The sequence below is a fragment of the Thunnus albacares genome, chromosome 1, assembly GCF_914725855.1.
Source record: "Thunnus albacares chromosome 1, fThuAlb1.1, whole genome shotgun sequence".
In the NCBI taxonomy this organism is placed as follows: domain Eukaryota; kingdom Metazoa; phylum Chordata; class Actinopteri; order Scombriformes; family Scombridae; genus Thunnus; species Thunnus albacares.
In genome coordinates, this window is record NC_058106.1 from 3,989,603 (window position 1) to 4,009,000 (window position 19,398).

Here is a 19,398-nt window from a genome sequence, read left to right on the forward strand (position 1 = left end):
AACTGAAAACAGTTTAATTACAAACCATCAACACCAACTGATGACACAACTGACAAACTCTTCACATCTATATGAATCACAAGGGTACCATATTTGTCATTTAAAACAGCAAATTTCACAGTAAGGCTGTGTCGGCCTTAATCAGGATCAATATCCAAAGAGATCAATTAAGGACAACGGCCCCTGGCAATGAATGACCTGGCCTTGAAGAGATAACTTAATTGCACCTGGTTTGAGGTTGGATTAAGTCTGTTAGTATTCAAGGTATTTCCCTCCTCCCACTCTGTTATTCCATGATGCTGCGCCCAAAGCCTGGCCACATATTAACTGTAGCAGTCCAACTGCACAGCATGGAGGGAGAGGTGCACTGTTCTTCTGCCATCAGGGTTGAAGATGAAGTATCACGCTTTGTAGTGTTTTTCTTACCCTGATGTTTCCTGAAGCAAACCCATTGCAGGGAGCAGAGCCCAGGCTGGCTTATATTAAACTGGTATTATAGTTCTTAATGTAAAACAGGAAGTTGACTGATTAGACATGACAGGACAGGATGACCACTCTGTTACACACATCGTATGAGCATATAGGCTACATTCTATCTTTTTATATGGTAAAACGTGTTCATCGTTTGGTATATTTCTAGTAAGGATCTGTTTGAACAAAGCATAAAAGATAATTCAACAAAGCAAAACATAAAGTTGCTTGCGAAAAAGCTAAAGGGGACAACTGGAAGAAATACACAACATTTTAAAATGTTATGCTATTTTGAAGGACAAGGCTATAAACTTTAAAAAAAACTACAACAATCAGCTAATACCTACACTTTAGATGTGTCTTTTCTATTTCCAGCAAATGTGAGCTCTAATACCCGCAGTAAATGTCAGATTTTGATGTCGGTCTCAAGGAATCAAATGATCGAAAGCTTCTTTCTACACTTATCTTTTTTTTTTTACCATATGAGGAGAAATCCATCACAGGAGAAGCATAGAAACCAACTTTTCCATGAACCCACCTTTGAATGGCAGTTAAATATTTATGTTGCTTCTCTGGTTCTTATCAAATGGCATTCTGGGGAACTAAATCAAACTAAAGTGAACATAGACAGATCCTGGAACACACTGAATGTTGAAAATTGATGGCATGAGTTTCAGGACTCTCACCAGTTTCTCTTTCTTCTATACACTGGCTTTGTAGAGGGTGGTAAAATTCATTATAGTGTTGTTGCCTGAGGCTTGTGAGAGTTGAACGGCTGTAGGAAGTAAAGGCAATCAATTTTAGTTTTTGTTGTTTTCCACTATGTTTCCATTATCTGTAGGCACTGGCAGGTATCCTTAAGGAAATGATCTATTCTTGGGTGTATTAAGTTTCTATAAAAGGAGGTCTGGTAAAGAAAGGGAGCGTGTCAGCCTCTGAATAATGATTACTCTGCTGAACCTGTCAAAGCTCTCTCCATAGGTGGTGTGATGGTTGATAAATTCAACATTTTCTATGCTCAGGAGCTCTGTCACAGACTCTTTTCTTTCAGATATTCCTCCTAGAAATTATATAGCAGTCAGCCTTTGAACTTCAAACAGAACTGGGCCGTATGTAAGGTTGTTGTAATGTCTGTTTTCTTTTTGTTCACATCTAGACATGGCACTCGGTGTGCAGGTGAAGTTGCAGCTGTGGCCAATAACTCCCATTGCATGGTTGGGATTGCCTACAACGCTCACATTGGAGGTAGTGTTTTCTGTCTTATTCTCCAAACTTGCAATATGTTTTTTCCCACTCATTACTTTATTGCTTGTCACATTTGTCACATGTGATTTTTAGCCAAGCTAGCAGCCGTTGGTCGATTCATCACTTTGGTGAAAGAGACATACCGGTTTTTCAGTCTATGTATCCTAATGATTTAGGTAATCCCCTGATTTTTAATCTAGTGCCATCATCAGGTAAAAATTTCAGTTTGTCCAATAATTTGGTTTATGACCAAATACCTACAAAACTCATGACATTCCCAAAAAAATCAGATGTAGGTGTTTGGTGCCAATCATGGATCTTATAATATTATAACCCTGAATCCTGGACCCTAGAATGGCACCCTTTCATTTGAATGAAAACTGCTCACCCAACACCCAATAGTCCAAAACAGTTCGAGAGCTTCCAGGTTTGTTTCTGCATTGTGTAGCATTACATGTGCATACTATTAGCATAAAATTGCTTTGGGGATGTTTTGCAAATATGGAACCTTCATGGTTTAAAACTTCATAATGCACAGAGCAATAATTCACTTCATTTGCAGTTCCAGGTGTCCTGTCAACAGTTTTACTGACATCTGTTTTATTTTACTGGTGTATGTGGAAGATGCTTTTTGTTGCAGCGAGTGGCCACTGGGACAAATTGGCAGCAGGAGTAGCTCTTTATCCATGGTGCTAATTTGTATGTTAGCAAGTTTTAGCACACTAACATGCAAAATTAAAATGGTGAGCACAGTAAACATGACATGAGCATGGCACAAAACAGTAGTAGATGGATTTTCTTTTATTGGTTTTCTGAAGTTTCGGGTTAAAATTTGCTCTGCATTTGGATGGAAACCTGACTATTGGGAGCATGTTAGTATGCTAACATTGGCATTTAGCTTAAAGCACAGCTGTGTCTAAGTATATCTCAGGGAATCAGTTTGATATGGTTACTGGTTGCATTGCATTACAGAGCTGCCAGCATGGCTGTAGACTCTTTTTGTGTCAGCACACAATAGGATATAAGGTGCACTGGTATTTTCCTGGGGCACACTGAGGTTATTTCCTTTCCTTGCTATGTGCCTCAGTGTGAGGAGAGGCGCAGGAGAGGATGTGCTGTTACCAATCCAGCTACACACTGCAATCTTGGTGCCAGTAATGCGTCTCATGCAGTTCGTTGTCTGTCTGTTCAGAGCAGGGGCCTGTTTCACCAAAGCAATTTGCGAGTTCTGCTTACACATAGATCACAAATTGTGCTAATTGCTCCATTTCACAACTGTCACTAGCAAATTGCAGATACATTTATGAGTTTTGCAGTCCTCTTGCATGCTAATGCATGGGTCACAAGTATGGTGTTTCTTTTGATAAGTTAAACCTGCAGTGTGGAACGTTTAAGTCTTTTACTTTCACTTTTACTTGAATGGGGATAAAATAATTTAATTGTGCAGCTCTTTCCAAAAGTTACTGAACTGAATGGATCAAATTCTGACAGTGATTTTCGTGGGGGTTGTGTGACGCTCAAAACAATTTATCCACTGTTTTACAGCTGCAACTTAGCGATGGAATAGGCTACAGCAGAGCCTATGACGTAAGCATGTGTAGACAAGGATTTTGTAATTACTCTCACTGTCAGAAGGGAGAAACAAAAGTCCCACACTCACACAAATGATCTCAAGTGGAAATTATCTCATGTAGCTCACATAGCTTGCAGGTTGCAACTTTGGCAAAACAGGTCGTTGGATTACATTTACAGTGGTATACCCTGAAAGAAAATATTACTATTTCAAGAATCCTAACTTATTTGTGGATTTTTATGGTAAAAGTGCCAGTTTATGTCTTTTACATAAAACAGTCAAATCGAACTAAACTAGTATTCAGTAATTTAAAATTAATAATTTCACAACTTTTGTAATGTCAGTTGTTGAGGATTTTTAATCACTGAAACATTAAATTTGAGTTTTTCTCCATGTTGGCACTTTTGTTGTTTCCCCGTAGCTGAAATCAACTTTCACCAAACAGACTGTATTATTTCTGTACTGGCAGCTCAGATAACAAATAGCTGCATTATTGGATGGTTAAATTTATATAGGTTCATCATAAACATTTAATACTGTAATTATTATTGCATAGGCTTTCTAATGAAGTAAAGACCCTCAGAGCTCTTATTCTCTTGATCTGTGTACTGTAGAGGCAAGCAAGGCTAATGATAATTTGTTATTGTGTAGTTTATTTGGCATTCCCATACATTTCATCCTTTCCATTTGAAGTGAGTTTGGTGTATTTTAGGCCACACATTCAGCTCACCGTGTTGTTTGGGACAAAGGTATTCGTATGCTGGATGGTGATGTGACTGATATAGTAGAGGCCAAGTCCTTGGGAATCAGACCTGACTACATCGACATCTACAGTGCCAGCTGGGGGCCAAAGGATGATGGCAAGACAGTGGATGGCCCGGGGCCACTAACCAAACAGGCTTTTGAGCAAGGCATCAAGAAGGTATGAAAAAACTTCCTCTGAGCTGACTGAGATCTGAAGGATTGATCTTTGAGTCCTGCATCGTTTGTGTCACACAGGGTCGCAAAGGCCTGGGGTCCATTTTTGTCTGGGCATCAGGTAATGGTGGACGGCAGGGTGATCACTGTTCATGTGATGGTTACACCAGCAGTATCTACACCATCTCCATATCCAGCACCACAGAGAACGGAAATAAGCCCTGGTACCTGGAGGTCTGCAGTTCCATCATGGCCACAACCTACAGCAGTGGAGAGTTTAACGAGAGGAAGATTGTGAGTACTGGATACATGGCTATTTTGTCTATTGTAGCTCTGTATTGAGAAATACTTCATAAAAGATGTGCACATAACCTTGTTTCCAGGTAGCTGTTTTCAGTATTTTAAAAAAAGCGCCAATAAACCCACTGTACACTACCAGCCAGATCCAAAGAGCAGACAGGCACAGTTAGCCACTAGCTAGTGAACATAGTGGAGCATTTAGCAGCTAAAGAGCCAGATATTTTTCTCAGGAGTTGGTGGACACCAAAATAGAGCTAAAAAAGAGCACAAGCTAGACACAGATAATACTGTGGCCTAAAATAAATAATAACTACTACTGTATTACTGTATAGGTAGGTAAAATCTTTATATCCACAGTAAACCACCAGACAAACATGTATTGATGCAGTGCTCCGCTATAGTTAACAACTAACTATGAGAAGTCGGAGCTGGGTCCTGTCTTGGCTCTGCCTCCCAGCCTTGTCTCTCTGTTCTACACTGTGATCGTCAGTGTAAATATTATGCTTTGGCTTCTGTTCAACTTATCTGAGTGATGAGAGAACCAGCCTCCCAGTGCAGTGTCTAGGGTGGAGGTTAGCTTGTGGAGACGATACCACACAGAGAGTGTTTAGAGAGTATTTTCTATGTGTCAGCTAAACTCTGAACACTAATATTTGTCTCTCTGATCACTCATATTGATCTACTCCTAAATTGGCTTCTTAGAGCATTATTAAGTCTTTTGAAGGAGGAGTTGGTTGCAAACGAGGATGATAATAAATTATTCATTTAACTAGTTCAGACTGTAGTAAAAAGTTAATGTTATTCACTCTTAAAGAAGAACTTTTCCTTGCCATCTCTTTCTCTCTCTCTCTCTCTCTCTCACACACACACACACTGAAAACTCCAAAGTCTTACTGTAAAATGGGAGGATGTTTCAGCTCTAATTTAACTTTCAACCCAATTTCTGAGATTCTTGATAAATATGAACTATTTCATTTCTATTTTAAGATATTAAGATTAGACACTGCTATGTCTCATGAATTTTAATCATGGATAACATAATACAAATGCAAATGTAGAGTCTTGTCAAAATGTTGTCAAGTTAAGGGCTTTCTGCGGCCAATCAATATAGCATTAATCAATCATTTACAATAAGCAACTCTGTGAGACTGTACTTAAGCGACAGTGGCAGAGCCAAATGTTGAGCATGCTAACATGCTAACACTGACAATGAGGGGCAAGATATTTCAGTCTAGACCAAAGTGATGGGCAGGCTGACCGACATTGACATCCCTAGAGCCACACAGCAAGCATGGCTAAACATTAGATAAATAAACAGAGCCTCAAATTAAATCAAAACCTTGTGTATGCTCCTTACCTTGCAGGTAACCACTGACCTCCGGCATCGCTGCACTGATAGTCATACTGGCACCTCTGTCTCTGCTCCCATCGTGGCGGGGATCATAGCTCTTGCTCTGGAGGCCAAGTCAGTTGCCTTTTTATTTTTTGTCTTGTTTACTCTGTCATAATAATCTCATAACTTTTTTATCCTCTTCTCCTTCACTCTGTCTTCTATCTCTCCTTATGTCTGTTTAGGTCTTCTGCTGACATCTAACCTCTTGGCACTGTGTCAAGATACCCTTATCTAGACACTACATAAACAACCAAATACATCATTATTTCTCTAAATTAGCCTAATAAGTGAAGAGCAATGTTTGCGATGTTTCTGTTGAAAGTAAGTGTCAAAGGTAGGGTTGTTTGACAGGTATTTCTCCATTAATGAGCGTAAATGAGCAATTTAGTTCCATGTTTGGAGTGTGAAATGGCACAGAACGTTTAAATTCGATGCATTTTGTTATTTGAGACAGCAGCATATTTCCGAAATGTCTCTCTGACCTTGTATCATTTTTGTCCTGAATGTTACTTTATGTTCGTTTTATCTTTAGACACCTCTCATTAATGCCAAGCAGATATTAATCTAGTAAGCAGAGACTGTCCACAGTCAACAACATGTTCTAAAATAATAAGTAGGCTAAAATAAATAAGTAATGTATTTTGCCCTAGAACAGGCATACTTATTGCACTAGAATGACTGTAATTATGGCACTAGTATGAATGAAATTATGCACTAGAACATAATTTCACTACATTATTACCGACAGGTATGCATCGCTTAATTAATACGACACAGTAAAATAAAGTGTTTTCCTGCGGGACAGGAGAAGACAAAATCAGTGCAACTCTGTTGTGCGGGCATGAATGGTCAGAAGGTCTGCAGGTGTGGGTGGGAGTGGACACACACAGTGTGGGAACAGGCAGGAGTGTAACACACACATTGCAGGAGCAAGTGGTAATGGTCAGAAATCCAGCAGGAGCTGGCGGGACTAATCTCCTTTAGACAATTCTGTAAAATGGACAGATTTGAAAGTTCACCAGGTTTCACGATCTGTGCTGCTGTATCAGCGGTGTGTGAGTGTGTGTGTGTGAAGATTACATCCTGATGTGCATGTTGGCACATGCACTTTGCATGGCAGCCTCTGCCATTAGCGTATGAACGTGTGTGTGTGTGAATGGGTGAATGTTGTCATGTATTGTAAGTAGTCGGACGACTAGAAAGGAGCTATTTATGTGCAGTCCATTTACCATTTCAGTCATCAATCCAAAACTTTGCTCCTAGATCCTAATCTGAGACTCATCCACCAACAAGAGATTTGGAGCTTTGGCGACTAGAGACAGGCTGAGGCAAAATTCTGACAATGTCAGAAATTTTAAGAGAATTAAAGACAAAATGAAATGAATGCACTGGCCACTGTGATATTTCATGAGTGACATTGCTGAATAAAATTTAAAGGAAGAAACTCTTAATATGTCCATTGCGCACACAAACCAAAACAATGGAGGCAAAATGAAAAAGAAGTGACTGTCATACTTTTTTCTATTTTTATTGAAGGGTTATGATTCACCACTCATTCAGCGCACAATCTGACAACCTCAAATTGATATTGTGTAGTCTGACACAGATTGTGACCAAGATTTTATTAGAGCTGTCTCACACAATGTGACATGCAATAAACTTACAAGATCATTGTTGTTGCACAGTCTAAAGGTGCCTGAAGTTGACCAGTAGGACATACTGCCAAAAACTTTCCTTTCGTTGTCATAAGAATAAACTGCCAAACAGAGATAACAAAGATAACGGTCATGTGAAGTCCGTCTGGACAAATGAGATGAGTGGTGTCTTTGTTTTCTGCAGCCTTTTGCTCACATGGAGGGATGTGCAACATCTTCTTGTGAAGACATCCAGACCGGTCCACTTGAGAGCTGATGACTGGAAGACCAATGCTGCTGGACACAGAGGCACACTGCATTCTACTTCTAATAATAACATAGTACATTGACTCTGTTTTATACTTTGTGACTATAAATGAATGTTATCAAATTGTTTTTTGCTCAGTGTACTTCAGGACATTTCAACAACAAATTTTTCTATGAAGCCTCAGCTCAATATAGATGGTTTCAGCATAATTACTGCTGTTTAGTAATGACTCTGTGTCTCTGCTCACAGTCAGCCATCTGTATGGCTTTGGCCTGGTGGATGCAGAGGCCATGGTGCTGGAGGCTACCAAGTGGAGGACAGTTCCTCCTCAGCACACCTGCGTTCAGATACCTGAGCGACGCACAAGGTAAGAGAACTGCAGGCAGGTGCAGGCAGTGTACATGTAGATACAGAAAGTGTATTTGCTGCGACCCAATGATATAATTCTCCACTTCAAGAGAACCCAATAAATAAAAGAAGCTAATACATAAAAGTTGACAAAAAGACTGTGTGGACAGAAGAAACAAATTAAATCATAATAGTAACATTAATATTATATAAAGTAGAAACAGCAATGAAATGCAGTGATATTGTATGTATACCATATTTATTGTAATCACATTCAGACACATGCACACTTTGATTTTGCTTTGCCTGGCAGATTGAATCGATGGCTATGCTTATCTCTGCCAATCCAACTGAGGAGTGGAAAATGTTTTGTCAGTGATCATGTCAGTGAAATTACTTTTGGCAGCATCAGTGTGTGTGTGTGTATGTGTAAATGTATGTTCAAATACCAGGATGCAAAATGGATGACAGATGTTTAGTCCTGGACTATACTTCTCTTTCTTTGTCTGTTGTTCAAAAATCCAGTAAATAGTTTAAGACTCGGCATGAAAAGACTTTTAAATTAGACTTTTACAAACACAAACATGTTGCATCATTGAAAACGTCCTGAAATGGTTTCTTGAAAAGAGTGGGAATCCTGTTTTATTACATTGTGCTCATCGTGTAACTGTTGCATAATTGCTTATGTTTATGGTTCTCCCAGTTACATCCATGCTGGCCAAAGCCTGAACAGCAGCATTACCACCTCTGGGTGTTCAGAACAAGCTGAGCAGCACGTGGATTTTCTGGAACACGTGGTGGTCAAAGTCCTTATTATCCACCCGCGACGAGGAGACCTTGAGATCAACCTCATCTCTCCGTCTGGGACAAGATCACAGCTACTGGCCAAGAGGTGAGAGCTACACACACCAATGTACTGTTACAATATGTGAAGCCCACATCGGGCTTTTAATGAATGGTCAATTCATCCAAATGCCTAAGTGGATTCTAGTCATGCAGATGCTGTTGTTTCAGTTTCATATGCAGAAGTTATTATTTCTCACCTTTTCTCTCTGCCCTGCTTTCCCTTTTGGTTCCTTCACGCATTTTATTGATATTTACAGAGTGCTGTTCATTGTCATACCAGGGCCTTGTCATAATATTCTTATAAATAAAATTGTAGAAAACTACATGGACTGTTTGCTTTCTAAAGGGTCTGGGGAAACCACAAAGGCAAGCATCAGTGGATAAGAGATGATGCTCCCCTGCTTTTAATTCATAAAGGTTTTACTGACCCAGTTTGCTTCAAATGACCACTCACCACCTTGTATTTCTTTCTCAGTGTCTGCTGCAGCACTGTCTCTGACTACTTTTCTTGCATGTTTGGTAAAAAGGCTACATCCCCAATTAAGATTAACATTTTATAGGGTGATTCAGAATATAAGGAAAACAACACCTCTGTGTTAAAAAGGATTTACTATTTAAATAATTATTTCACAAACATCTCTGACACACAATTTACAGGGAATGAGTAATATTTTAAATGTTTAACATCTGTAGTAAAAACATGGAACTATTAACGTTTTGAGAATTTGCTGTTTTGAGCAGTTTTATCAGGGAAGGAAGAAGTGAAGAAGTGGTGAAATAAAAGGAGAATTGTTCTGGCCATGACTTTGTAAATGTTAATGACTTTGTTTGTGATGCAGTTGACACTGGCAATGTAGCATATATTTTGAGGAGATTTGTTAGCTTTGGAAAGTATGTGTCCACATCATTTTCTTGTAAGCACGTAAGTAGAGCTGGGACATTGCTGATAGGAAGAGCATAGAAAAAGTGGAACACCTTCAGTTTAGTGACAATACTGTCTTCCCCCATGTTACAGAATTGTCAAACATCCTTAAAAGATTGGGCAGCTCTATCTTTTGTCATGCCTTTCCAGTTCCTTGGGGTGGTAAGGCACTGACACGCAACACTAGAACTGCACTAGTAGGGTATGTTTTTACCCAGAACAAGGAAATTGTTTTCATTCCTCTCCATTTGTCTGTTAGCAGGGTTACTCAAAGGGTTCTCTACCAGATTTCATAACATGCCTAGGCAGAGGTTTATGTTCTACTGGGCATCCCTTTAATTGCTAATGGCTAATGCATATGTACATTTAACTCTCTCATCTCCTCCCCTTGCTGCTTCTGGATTCCTTTTTGCAGATCCCTTTGTATTATCTTCAATTTTCTCTTCTTGGCATTCTGTAATCATAGGGTAACCTAATGCTAATCTCCCTCTCTACAAGTGCAAATTAATCCAAGGGTTGTAAACACATTTTGAGTCTGCCAGTGGCTGAAAACACAACAACTAAGGGATCTCTGGTAGCTTAAAAACACCTTAGTTTGAAAAACCCTTAAATAACTTTTAGGGATATATAATGTTCTCCTTAATTTACACATTCATTTGCTGCTGCAAATAAAATTACATTCATTTCATATCTATTCTTTATTTCTATTGTCTGCTACACACCACATCTGCATAGCAATGCCGGCTAAATTCATTGGACAACGGACAAGTAAAAATGCTGGTAGCTGATTCAGTTATCCACCAGTTGTTACAAAGTCCTAATCATGAAATAACTCTTTGGGTACCAAGTGCTGTTCACTCTTACTTGTGCATGCACATTGCTTACAGATGATGAGATGTCTGCAGTGCTTGATAGATTTGCTGTGCCTAGTTGCAGTTACCAAGCAATGATTGGACAATCAATGTTTGGGGGTTTAGCAAACAGTCAAATGAGACAGGTTATGTCCATTTGCCTCATAAGCCAAGGAATCCTCTGGGTTCAAGTTATGTTGTGCATTGTTCTGATGCCTCACACAGAGTGTAATTCTATAACCCATATCCACACCTGGGTGCTGGCATGACAAATGGCTGTTTCCTCTTGCTGGTTTTTCATTTTCAGTTTCTTACAATTCTATGACCAAGTGCAGCAGAAAGAGCTAACCAAAACTAATACTTTATTCTAGCTGGTGAAAGTTATATTGTTTTTCAAAAGAGCTCAGGACCAACTTATTGCTATTGGTCACCACAACAATTCAGGGAAACTGAAGAAGTGTGAATCTCTTTCAGACAGACCCATCATTCATCATGTTAATCTTACGGCATTTTAACATGTTAGGGTTACCAAATCAGTTTGGAAACATGGTGAAAGAGACAATTTTAAAGCATTGAGGAGATTCCTCTCATACCAGATCAGTCTATAAAAATGTCTTTCCCCTCACAGTGAGCAGAAGAGGTTAGAAAAACCCTCATACAACTGAAGGTAATAATCAGACCAGTATGCCCCTGCCATTTTTTCAGTTTTCATTCATGCCAACTGTTAAATAAAAGGATGGGCCTATCCAATGAGATGCCTTACATATATATACACAACATGCGAGCAAATGGGACTTAAATGAGAGTCCTAACTTAACGTCCGGTCCTTCAGTAATTGTGCATTTTGGACTTGTGTGTGTGGGAAAGCATCCCTCATGCTCATTATAGTTATTAATGAAACCTTCAACAGTAAACTAAGATCCCTCTCTCTCTGCTCCCTCTAGTGCACTGGATGCCAAATATCGTGCCATCATTGTTTTTTATTGGAACAATAATGTAAAAGTCTCCTCTGTCTGAAGGACAAAAAGCCACCACTTTAACAGCTTAATGAAGCCAGCAATGTTACATATTCCCTGTCTGAAAAGGGCTCCTGTTTGCGTTCCCTATTAAGTTTATAAGGAGTCTCTGGTGCATGACTGCCCTTCTCTAAAAAAGAGGCAACTCAAATGGCCAATTTCAGCTGCAATGTAAATATTAACCAAGATGTGGAAGATGGACCTTGTAAGTTTAACTATTTATACAGCTGTTGCCTGTTTAACGCACCAAATCATGTGTTGGCAACACTTTTCCAGCACATATATGACAATTAGCTAGTGGGCATCTTGAATATATCTGGGACTTTCACCATGAGTAAGCCAGGACCAATAGGGGCCATAACTGTAAAGGCAGGGTTGTATTCAAATTTTTGAAACTCAGTTTCCAAAATTTTGTCAAGGAGGAGAGAACACAAGGGAAAATGGGCCAACACCCGCAACAGGCTTAGGACCAGGGCCCACCATCCTCCTGCCCAGCATTCTGCTTGCTAACGTCCAGTCATTGGAAAACAAGCTGGATGACCTCAGGGCAAGGGTCAAGTACCATCGCAACATGAGGGACTGTGACATCCCTTGGTTTATGGAGACATGGCTGACCCCCTGGTGCCAGACCAGGCTATAACACCATTTGAGTCCTTCTCAAAAACTGCATATACAGAATTGAGGAGTGGTAAAATACTGGTGATTCGAAGCCACACTGCATGATGCGCTCGCTGATGTCGACTGGAACATGTTCCAGTCAAGCTGACGTCAGTGATGATGGATGACGTCAGTGAGTTTATGGAAGTAGATGTGAGCTTTATTGTAATGCTTCACCCAGGTCATCCACTCCACCCGCACTCATGCATACTCTGGCAGAGGAAACTAGGCCACGCCAGATTACTGTACTATTCATTGACTATAGCTCAGCTTTTAATACAGGCATACAGGCAACATACTGGCCTCCAAGATCAGGGATCTTGGTCTCAACCACTCCCTCTGCAGCTGGGTCCTGGATTTCCCGACTGGTCACCCCCAGGTGGTAAAGGTGAGCAACTTCATATCAGGCAGCCTGACCCTCAACACTGGATCTCCCCAAGGCTGTGTCCTGAGCCCCCTGCTATATACCCTTGACACATCTAGAGCACTGGCTTGGATGTCTTCATATTTATTTAATAGGATAAAATGTGTTAAAGTTTGTGACACACTGTCCAGTAACATGAAGTGCACAATGGGTGTTCCACAAGGATCAGTGTTAGGTCCACTTAGGTCCATTATTTAGCGTATATATTAATGATGTCCCTCAACAGTGTCATGATGTAGAACTGCAAATGTATGCAGATGACACTGTTGTGTACACACATGCAAAAACAGTTGAGTTAGCTGCTGCTAAGCTAACAATTGCATTGGAAAGGATCACACATTGGCTTGTTCAATCATGTCTGAGTTTAAATGTAAATAAGACAAAGCGTAAGTTTTTCTCTAAAACCATGGTACAACCTCTTGATGCTGATATTCTCATCAAAGGTGAAAAGATCAACATAGTCACTGATTTTAAAAATCTTGATGTGACATTGGATCCAAATTTGAACTTTAAGAAACATGTTTTAAAAAAAAACGGTTAAAACCATAAAGTACAACTTAGCAAATTTTAGACATATTAGAAACTGTCTCTCTTTGGACACAGCCAAGATATTTATGCATGCTATGATTCTTTCTCATATGTCCTATTGCATCACATGTTGGGGGCAGGCTGGAGAAATAGCCATAAAACCTTTTGAGTCCTTATACAAACAAACTCTAAAAACTCTTCACATAAAGCCAATGCATTTCCATCACTTTAGGGTACTGAGCTCTGAGAATTTTAGATTATTCTCAAATTTGTGCCTAGTTTATAAAATTTTAAATGGTTTGGCCCCTCTTCCACTACGTGACTTTGTGTACACTTGCTCAGCAAGTTCTATTAAATCTCCAGAATATCCTCCAAAAAAGATTGTACCATACCATGTTGTCGCACTGCATTTGGACAGTCAGCTTTCTCTGTGAAAGCCACAACTCAGTGGAATGTCCTGTATGTGACAAATAAAACTTTTGAAACTCAGAGCTGCTGCTGGGCCGTGCAGGGATTCACTCAGGACACAGGATATAGTCGCATAACAATAGAGGAAGTAAAAGAAGTGATTAAAAAAAAAATTAAAAACGCACTGAACATGGAGAGACATAAGCATGCTCCATGTTTTCACTGGATTATGTTCACTTGTGTTTCCGCTCTTACCAACTCAATGGCAGAGGCCACACTCGGACAGTCTGTATTTAAAGTTTGCACAATTATAACTGGCAACACTGGTATGCTAGCAGCTGCGATACCAATAAACATTAATAGGCAGCTGGCCCAGTGCATTCTAGGTCATTCATTTCATATTGTATCCTGACTGCTGGGTGCATAAATGTGGGTAGCGGTAGTATTATTGTGAGATTTTGGTTTACTTTGGTCCAAACCAGCTATTGGTGGACGTGTTTTACTGCATGATATAGTCATTTCATCACATGTAAATGGCACAGTGTAAAGGGGTCTTAAGGGGTACCTTAGCCCATACACATAGAGCTCTTGGACCCTATTTTCTTGAACCCAGCAGCATGACATAGATTGCAGTGAAGTGTGCCAGACGCACCTGTGGCACACTTGGATACAGGGTGGGATCAGGGAGAATACATTATCATACATGAAGGTGGGCGTGTAAAGAGGCTGTCACAATCGTGGCCAATCATGTTTGCTAATTTCACTTTAAACATTTCAAACACACAGTCATGATACACTGCCAGTTTGGGAATCCTGTTTAGGGTTTACCTCAGCAGAAACATATTATTGGCAGGGTCGTAAAGAATATCAAATATAAATACAGCACCTCAAATATGCTGCCAAAAGCAGATGATGTCTTTTCTGGACGCATTGATGATCCAGTAATCACTATGTTTTTCATGCATAATAGTTTACGATTTTGTTTGGCACCACAGTGATCCATATAATAACTGAAACTGTGCAAAATAATCACTCATAATCATTACCTACATCATGTTCATGTAAGTACAGAAGTTTCTGTGGTTATTTTGCAACAGTCTAGTGCTGATGGTACAAAATTTAACCAGATGTGGCATGAGTCATTGTGCCTTGATAGCGTGCAACATCGCTCCAATACAGACGGCAGATGACGCCTTCAGATGGCTGTAAAGAGGAATCTAGCTGTTGTGATGACAGATGCTGGTAAGAATCACTTGTTAATCATTATTCATAATTATTTAGTCTTGCAGGCATTAATTTCATAACCAAAAAAAAGTTCAAGGAAAGATGAGCAATACATGACCTAAAAAGTTCAGGAACTTTTTATTTGATCTCAGAAACTTTACGAGGGTGCGTTCACCAAATAAAGTGACAAAATATTATGGAATACAAGTGCGCAGAGCTTTCAACTTGCTCTGAAAAGGCTGGATTGAGATTGCCATACCCTCAATTGTGCCTCTCCTCCCTTTGTGGTGCATGACAAATCACCAAGATACCAAACCAGCTCAGTTGAGGAAAATAGAAGTTAACTGGTGCACCACTGCACTTCGCACCCCAAAATGAGGCCCTGTCACCTTTACCGGCACTCATTTCACCTCACTGTTGTGTTCACAGGTTGTTTGACAGTTCCAATGGGGGCTTCAGGAACTGGGAGTTCATGACAGTTCATTTCTGGGGTGAGAAGGCAAAGGGCACATGGACTCTGGAGATTATTGACTCACCGTCAAAGCTACGCAACCCTGAGGTGCTGGGTAAGGCTCAGCAGCACATGCACACTCAGACACACACATTTAAATTTACCATTACATTTGAAGCTGATTATTATGATTGTTACTTGGCACAGGCAACCTAAGAGAATGGACACTGATCCTTTATGGCACATCTGAGCACCCTTACCAGCCTTACAGGGGACAGCACTCCCGTTCAAGGATGTTGGAGATTGTAAATCCAGAGGAGATCCTGGAGGAGCCAGAGCTCCAGGAGGAGGAGGAAGAGGAAGACGAATACAATGGTGAGAGACTAAAAAAATTTTACACAACTTTCACATCTTAAATGAAATATAAAATATACTATGTCTTTGGGTATGTATTCTGCAAGACATCTAGAAATATACCCTGTAAGAAGCATGTTTAACTCATGTATAGATAGCTTATTTTCACAAATGTTTACAAAAACTATTGCACAATATAAAGAAGGTGGGTAAGATATGGGGGGAATATATTTCTTTTTAGGATAATAAAAGATAAGATCAGATAAAAGCAGGAGCTAATATACATTTAAAAAATCCCTCACATTTCCACATGAAGTACAGTCAGACACAGACATTCATAAATTTAGGCGGATGTTAAATGTATAAAGAAAACTTTCCATTTAGCATTATTTAGGAGTTACCCTGTAAGTTCTTGTCCCATGTGTTAGAATAATTAATGTATAATGTTGTAGAAAGAGATTTATATGCTGTTTGCACTGTTAACAATGATGATGGTGGTGAAGTTGATCATAATAAATGTGGACCATGCATCAAGGACCATGCCACAGTGAATGTGGAGACCAGGGCTGTGATGGACCAGATTCTGACCACTGCCTCAACTGTATCCACTTCAGCTTGGGCAACTTGAAAAGTGGCAGGTAAGAGTTGAGAACCAAAGGGGGTAAAGCTGAGATTCACATTGTTTTAGGTAACAGATAGTTTGACAAACATTTCCTAAAATAGTTGAGTTTGGCCAGCCTTTAAAGTTGCACTAATCAATATCTATTGACAGAGGATCAAATGACTGTAAAACTGATTGTGAAAGATACTGACAAACCCAAAGAAAAATATGACCCAACTCTGCAGTTCCCCCCAGCTCTATAGAGCTTTTTAGCTGCTTTAAGCCAATTATTTTGGTTTTGAAGCCCTCAACTCTTCTCTCATCAGTCTTGTTTCCAGCAGCAATTGGCAGCTGTTTTCAGCATAAAAGCTTTAATAAATCCACTGTACACTACCTGGCAAGCACTAAACAGCAGACAGACAAAGGCAGTCACTAGCTAGTGAACACTGTGAAGTATTTAGCACCTAAAGCAGCAACTCTCATGAGTTGGTGGACACCAGAACAATACTAAAAGGAGTGACCCAGCCTTATATCTACATTGTATCTGCACAGGCTAAGCTACAACGGCTGGTCCAACTGGCTTGATAGGCAGCTTCATCTGAATGCCATGGGCCACTCAGTTGTCCAACCACCATCACCGTATAACTGGTTCCACTAGTCTCACCACACTTTTCATGAATCATATTCCTTGACCTGTTTTACCAACAAAAAGAACATTAATTTCATTATGCAGCTGTACGTGACTTTAAGAGTGCAGGCAAGTCTACAGGGTCACCAGGTGGGCACCCTCTCAGTAACTGGTGTTTCATTGAGTTGGGTCCACCAATAAGGCTCAAGTGTCCTCAACCACCCCCTCTTTACCTGTACCCATACAGCCCTAATATCAGAGATGTATTTGGGCCCAGAGCTACAGAGTGATTTGTAGACAAGTAGCAAGATTTTGAAATCAATTCTCTGAGTGACTGGTAGCCAGTGTAAGGATTTTAGAACTGGTGTAATCTGGTCGTATTTCCTAGTTTTCGTCAGGACCCTGGCAGCGGCGTTCTGAATAAGTTGGAGTTGCCGAAGAGCTTTTTTTGAAAACCCTGTGAACACACCCTTGCAGTAATCCAATCTACTGGAAATAAAGGCATGGGTAAGCCTTGCTAGGTCTTGCTTGGACATTATTCCTCTGACTCTTGCAATATCTTTTAGATGGTAGTAAGCTGAAAAAGTTACCGATTTGATGTGGCTATTGAAATTTAAATTAGAGTCCAGGATAACAGCAAGATTTCTGGCTTGACTTTTAGTTATGAGAGATAGGGAGCCAAGGTGAGAGCCGACATTCTGTCTTTCTTTCTGTGCTCCAAAGACAATTATCTATTGATTATCTTATCTTTATTTAGTTGGAGAAAATTTTGCCACATCCAGTCATTGATTTGTTCGATGCAGTGACACAGAGGTTCTATAACATCGCAAGCTAACAGCATGCTATCCAACAACATGTTTGGCTAGCATGTTGTTATCACTGGAAGCATGCTGCTCAACCCACCAAGCAACAAGACAATCATCCTCAGCTACCTCACCTTAGCAAATATCAAAACATACACTCCTTTCAACAACATCACTAGCTAACATGACTAGCTAACAGCTATGAACATGTTAACTGTGCTAGCTAGCATGCTGCCATCGCTGGCATCACTCACCTTTCCTCTAACCCACAGTCATTCACTGGAAGTGGCTGCAGTGTCTGTCATGTTTTCACTATCTACTTTCAGTTCTACCCTGTTAAACTCAGTTCAGTTAATAGAGACAAAACTGATTTGCCAACAAAACCCCTACAGCCATTTTGGTGTCTGGTTAGTCTTTATACTCTGTCGTAGCATTTTTCACTGCTCACTTATTACTGTATTCAGGAGCTTTGTTATTTTGTTATTTTTCTACAATATCTTACAATATCTTACTTATAAAAGAAGAATTAGCAGATAGAGCAGGGGTCTGCAACCTTCTGATGTCCCGTGCCACTTTACATTGTTAAAAAAGAAAAGAAAATCACAGACCCAAGTGCCAGTTCATTTTCATAAAGAGAATTTATCGATTGATTTATGTACCGCTGCTGCTTTTCTCCTCGTCTAGATTCCACATGCCAAAAGATATGCGCTCTACACACACACACACACACGCACACACACACACACACACACACACACACACACACACACACACTTCATTATTTGAGCAAATGTATGAAAATTACTATGGCACTAAAAGAAATTAAATCAATCTCACAGATTTAGTGCGAACCTTGTCCCTTTTTTCTTCACTGAGCTGCATGATCTTTGGTCCGTATTTTGAAACGACCCAAGATTGGACTTCATATGTGAGAATATCTGTTCGCACATATATGTGGATCCAAATGCTGAAATCAGTGCAAAGACCACCTTCTTCTGGCAGTCAAACTTCTCTGGCAGGTTTTCCCACAGGCCAGAGTGGAAGCCACTTGATCGATATTGGCAGTTTCCAGCGTTTTGCGCAGCTTTGTGAATTTTGATGCCCACAGTGAGGGCACTGCCCTCTTGATTGATTGAGCTTTATCAGCGTTATCTTTGAAGTTTTTCCTGTGCCTTGTTTCAAAATGATGTTCTACACTTGGACACAACATTTTCGCAGCAGAGAGTGCACACAGCTCGGTCCTTTTGTGAAATAATTCCAAATTCGTTTGTCCAAGACGGCTGAAAGAGGCAAATATTAGACAACCTACTTCTGCTCATGCTATCATCAGTTGTTCTTGGAATAAAGTTAAAAAAGAAAGCTAACTAGCTATCCTACATTTTCATTACCGCTGTAGTGCTGCACTCATCAGCGGATCAGAGGGAGGGGGGAGGAGCAGTAAAATAGACCATGTCAATTGTGTGTGCTCTCTTGCTGTCAAAAACAATGGTGCATTTTGAGACTACTTAATTATTTCAGTATTGTTTTAAATTAAA

The 19,398-nt window shown here is 40.0% G+C and overlaps 1 protein-coding gene across 1 annotated transcript in view; it reads left to right on the forward strand.

Moving 5' to 3' along the window:
* pcsk6 (proprotein convertase subtilisin/kexin type 6) overlaps positions 1 to 19,398 on the forward strand; it is a 32,741-nt gene that overhangs the window by 7,122 nt on the left and 6,221 nt on the right. Inside the window, exons 6-15 of the mRNA XM_044353054.1 lie at positions 1,628 to 1,716; positions 4,039 to 4,211; positions 4,289 to 4,501; positions 5,872 to 5,972; positions 7,740 to 7,843; positions 8,052 to 8,169; positions 8,854 to 9,042; positions 15,456 to 15,592; positions 15,685 to 15,852; positions 16,367 to 16,469. Coding sequence (XP_044208989.1) covers positions 1,628 to 1,716; positions 4,039 to 4,211; positions 4,289 to 4,501; positions 5,872 to 5,972; positions 7,740 to 7,843; positions 8,052 to 8,169; positions 8,854 to 9,042; positions 15,456 to 15,592; positions 15,685 to 15,852; positions 16,367 to 16,469 — 1,395 coding nt within the window. The remainder of the gene's footprint in view (positions 1 to 1,627; positions 1,717 to 4,038; positions 4,212 to 4,288; positions 4,502 to 5,871; positions 5,973 to 7,739; positions 7,844 to 8,051; positions 8,170 to 8,853; positions 9,043 to 15,455; positions 15,593 to 15,684; positions 15,853 to 16,366; positions 16,470 to 19,398) is intronic.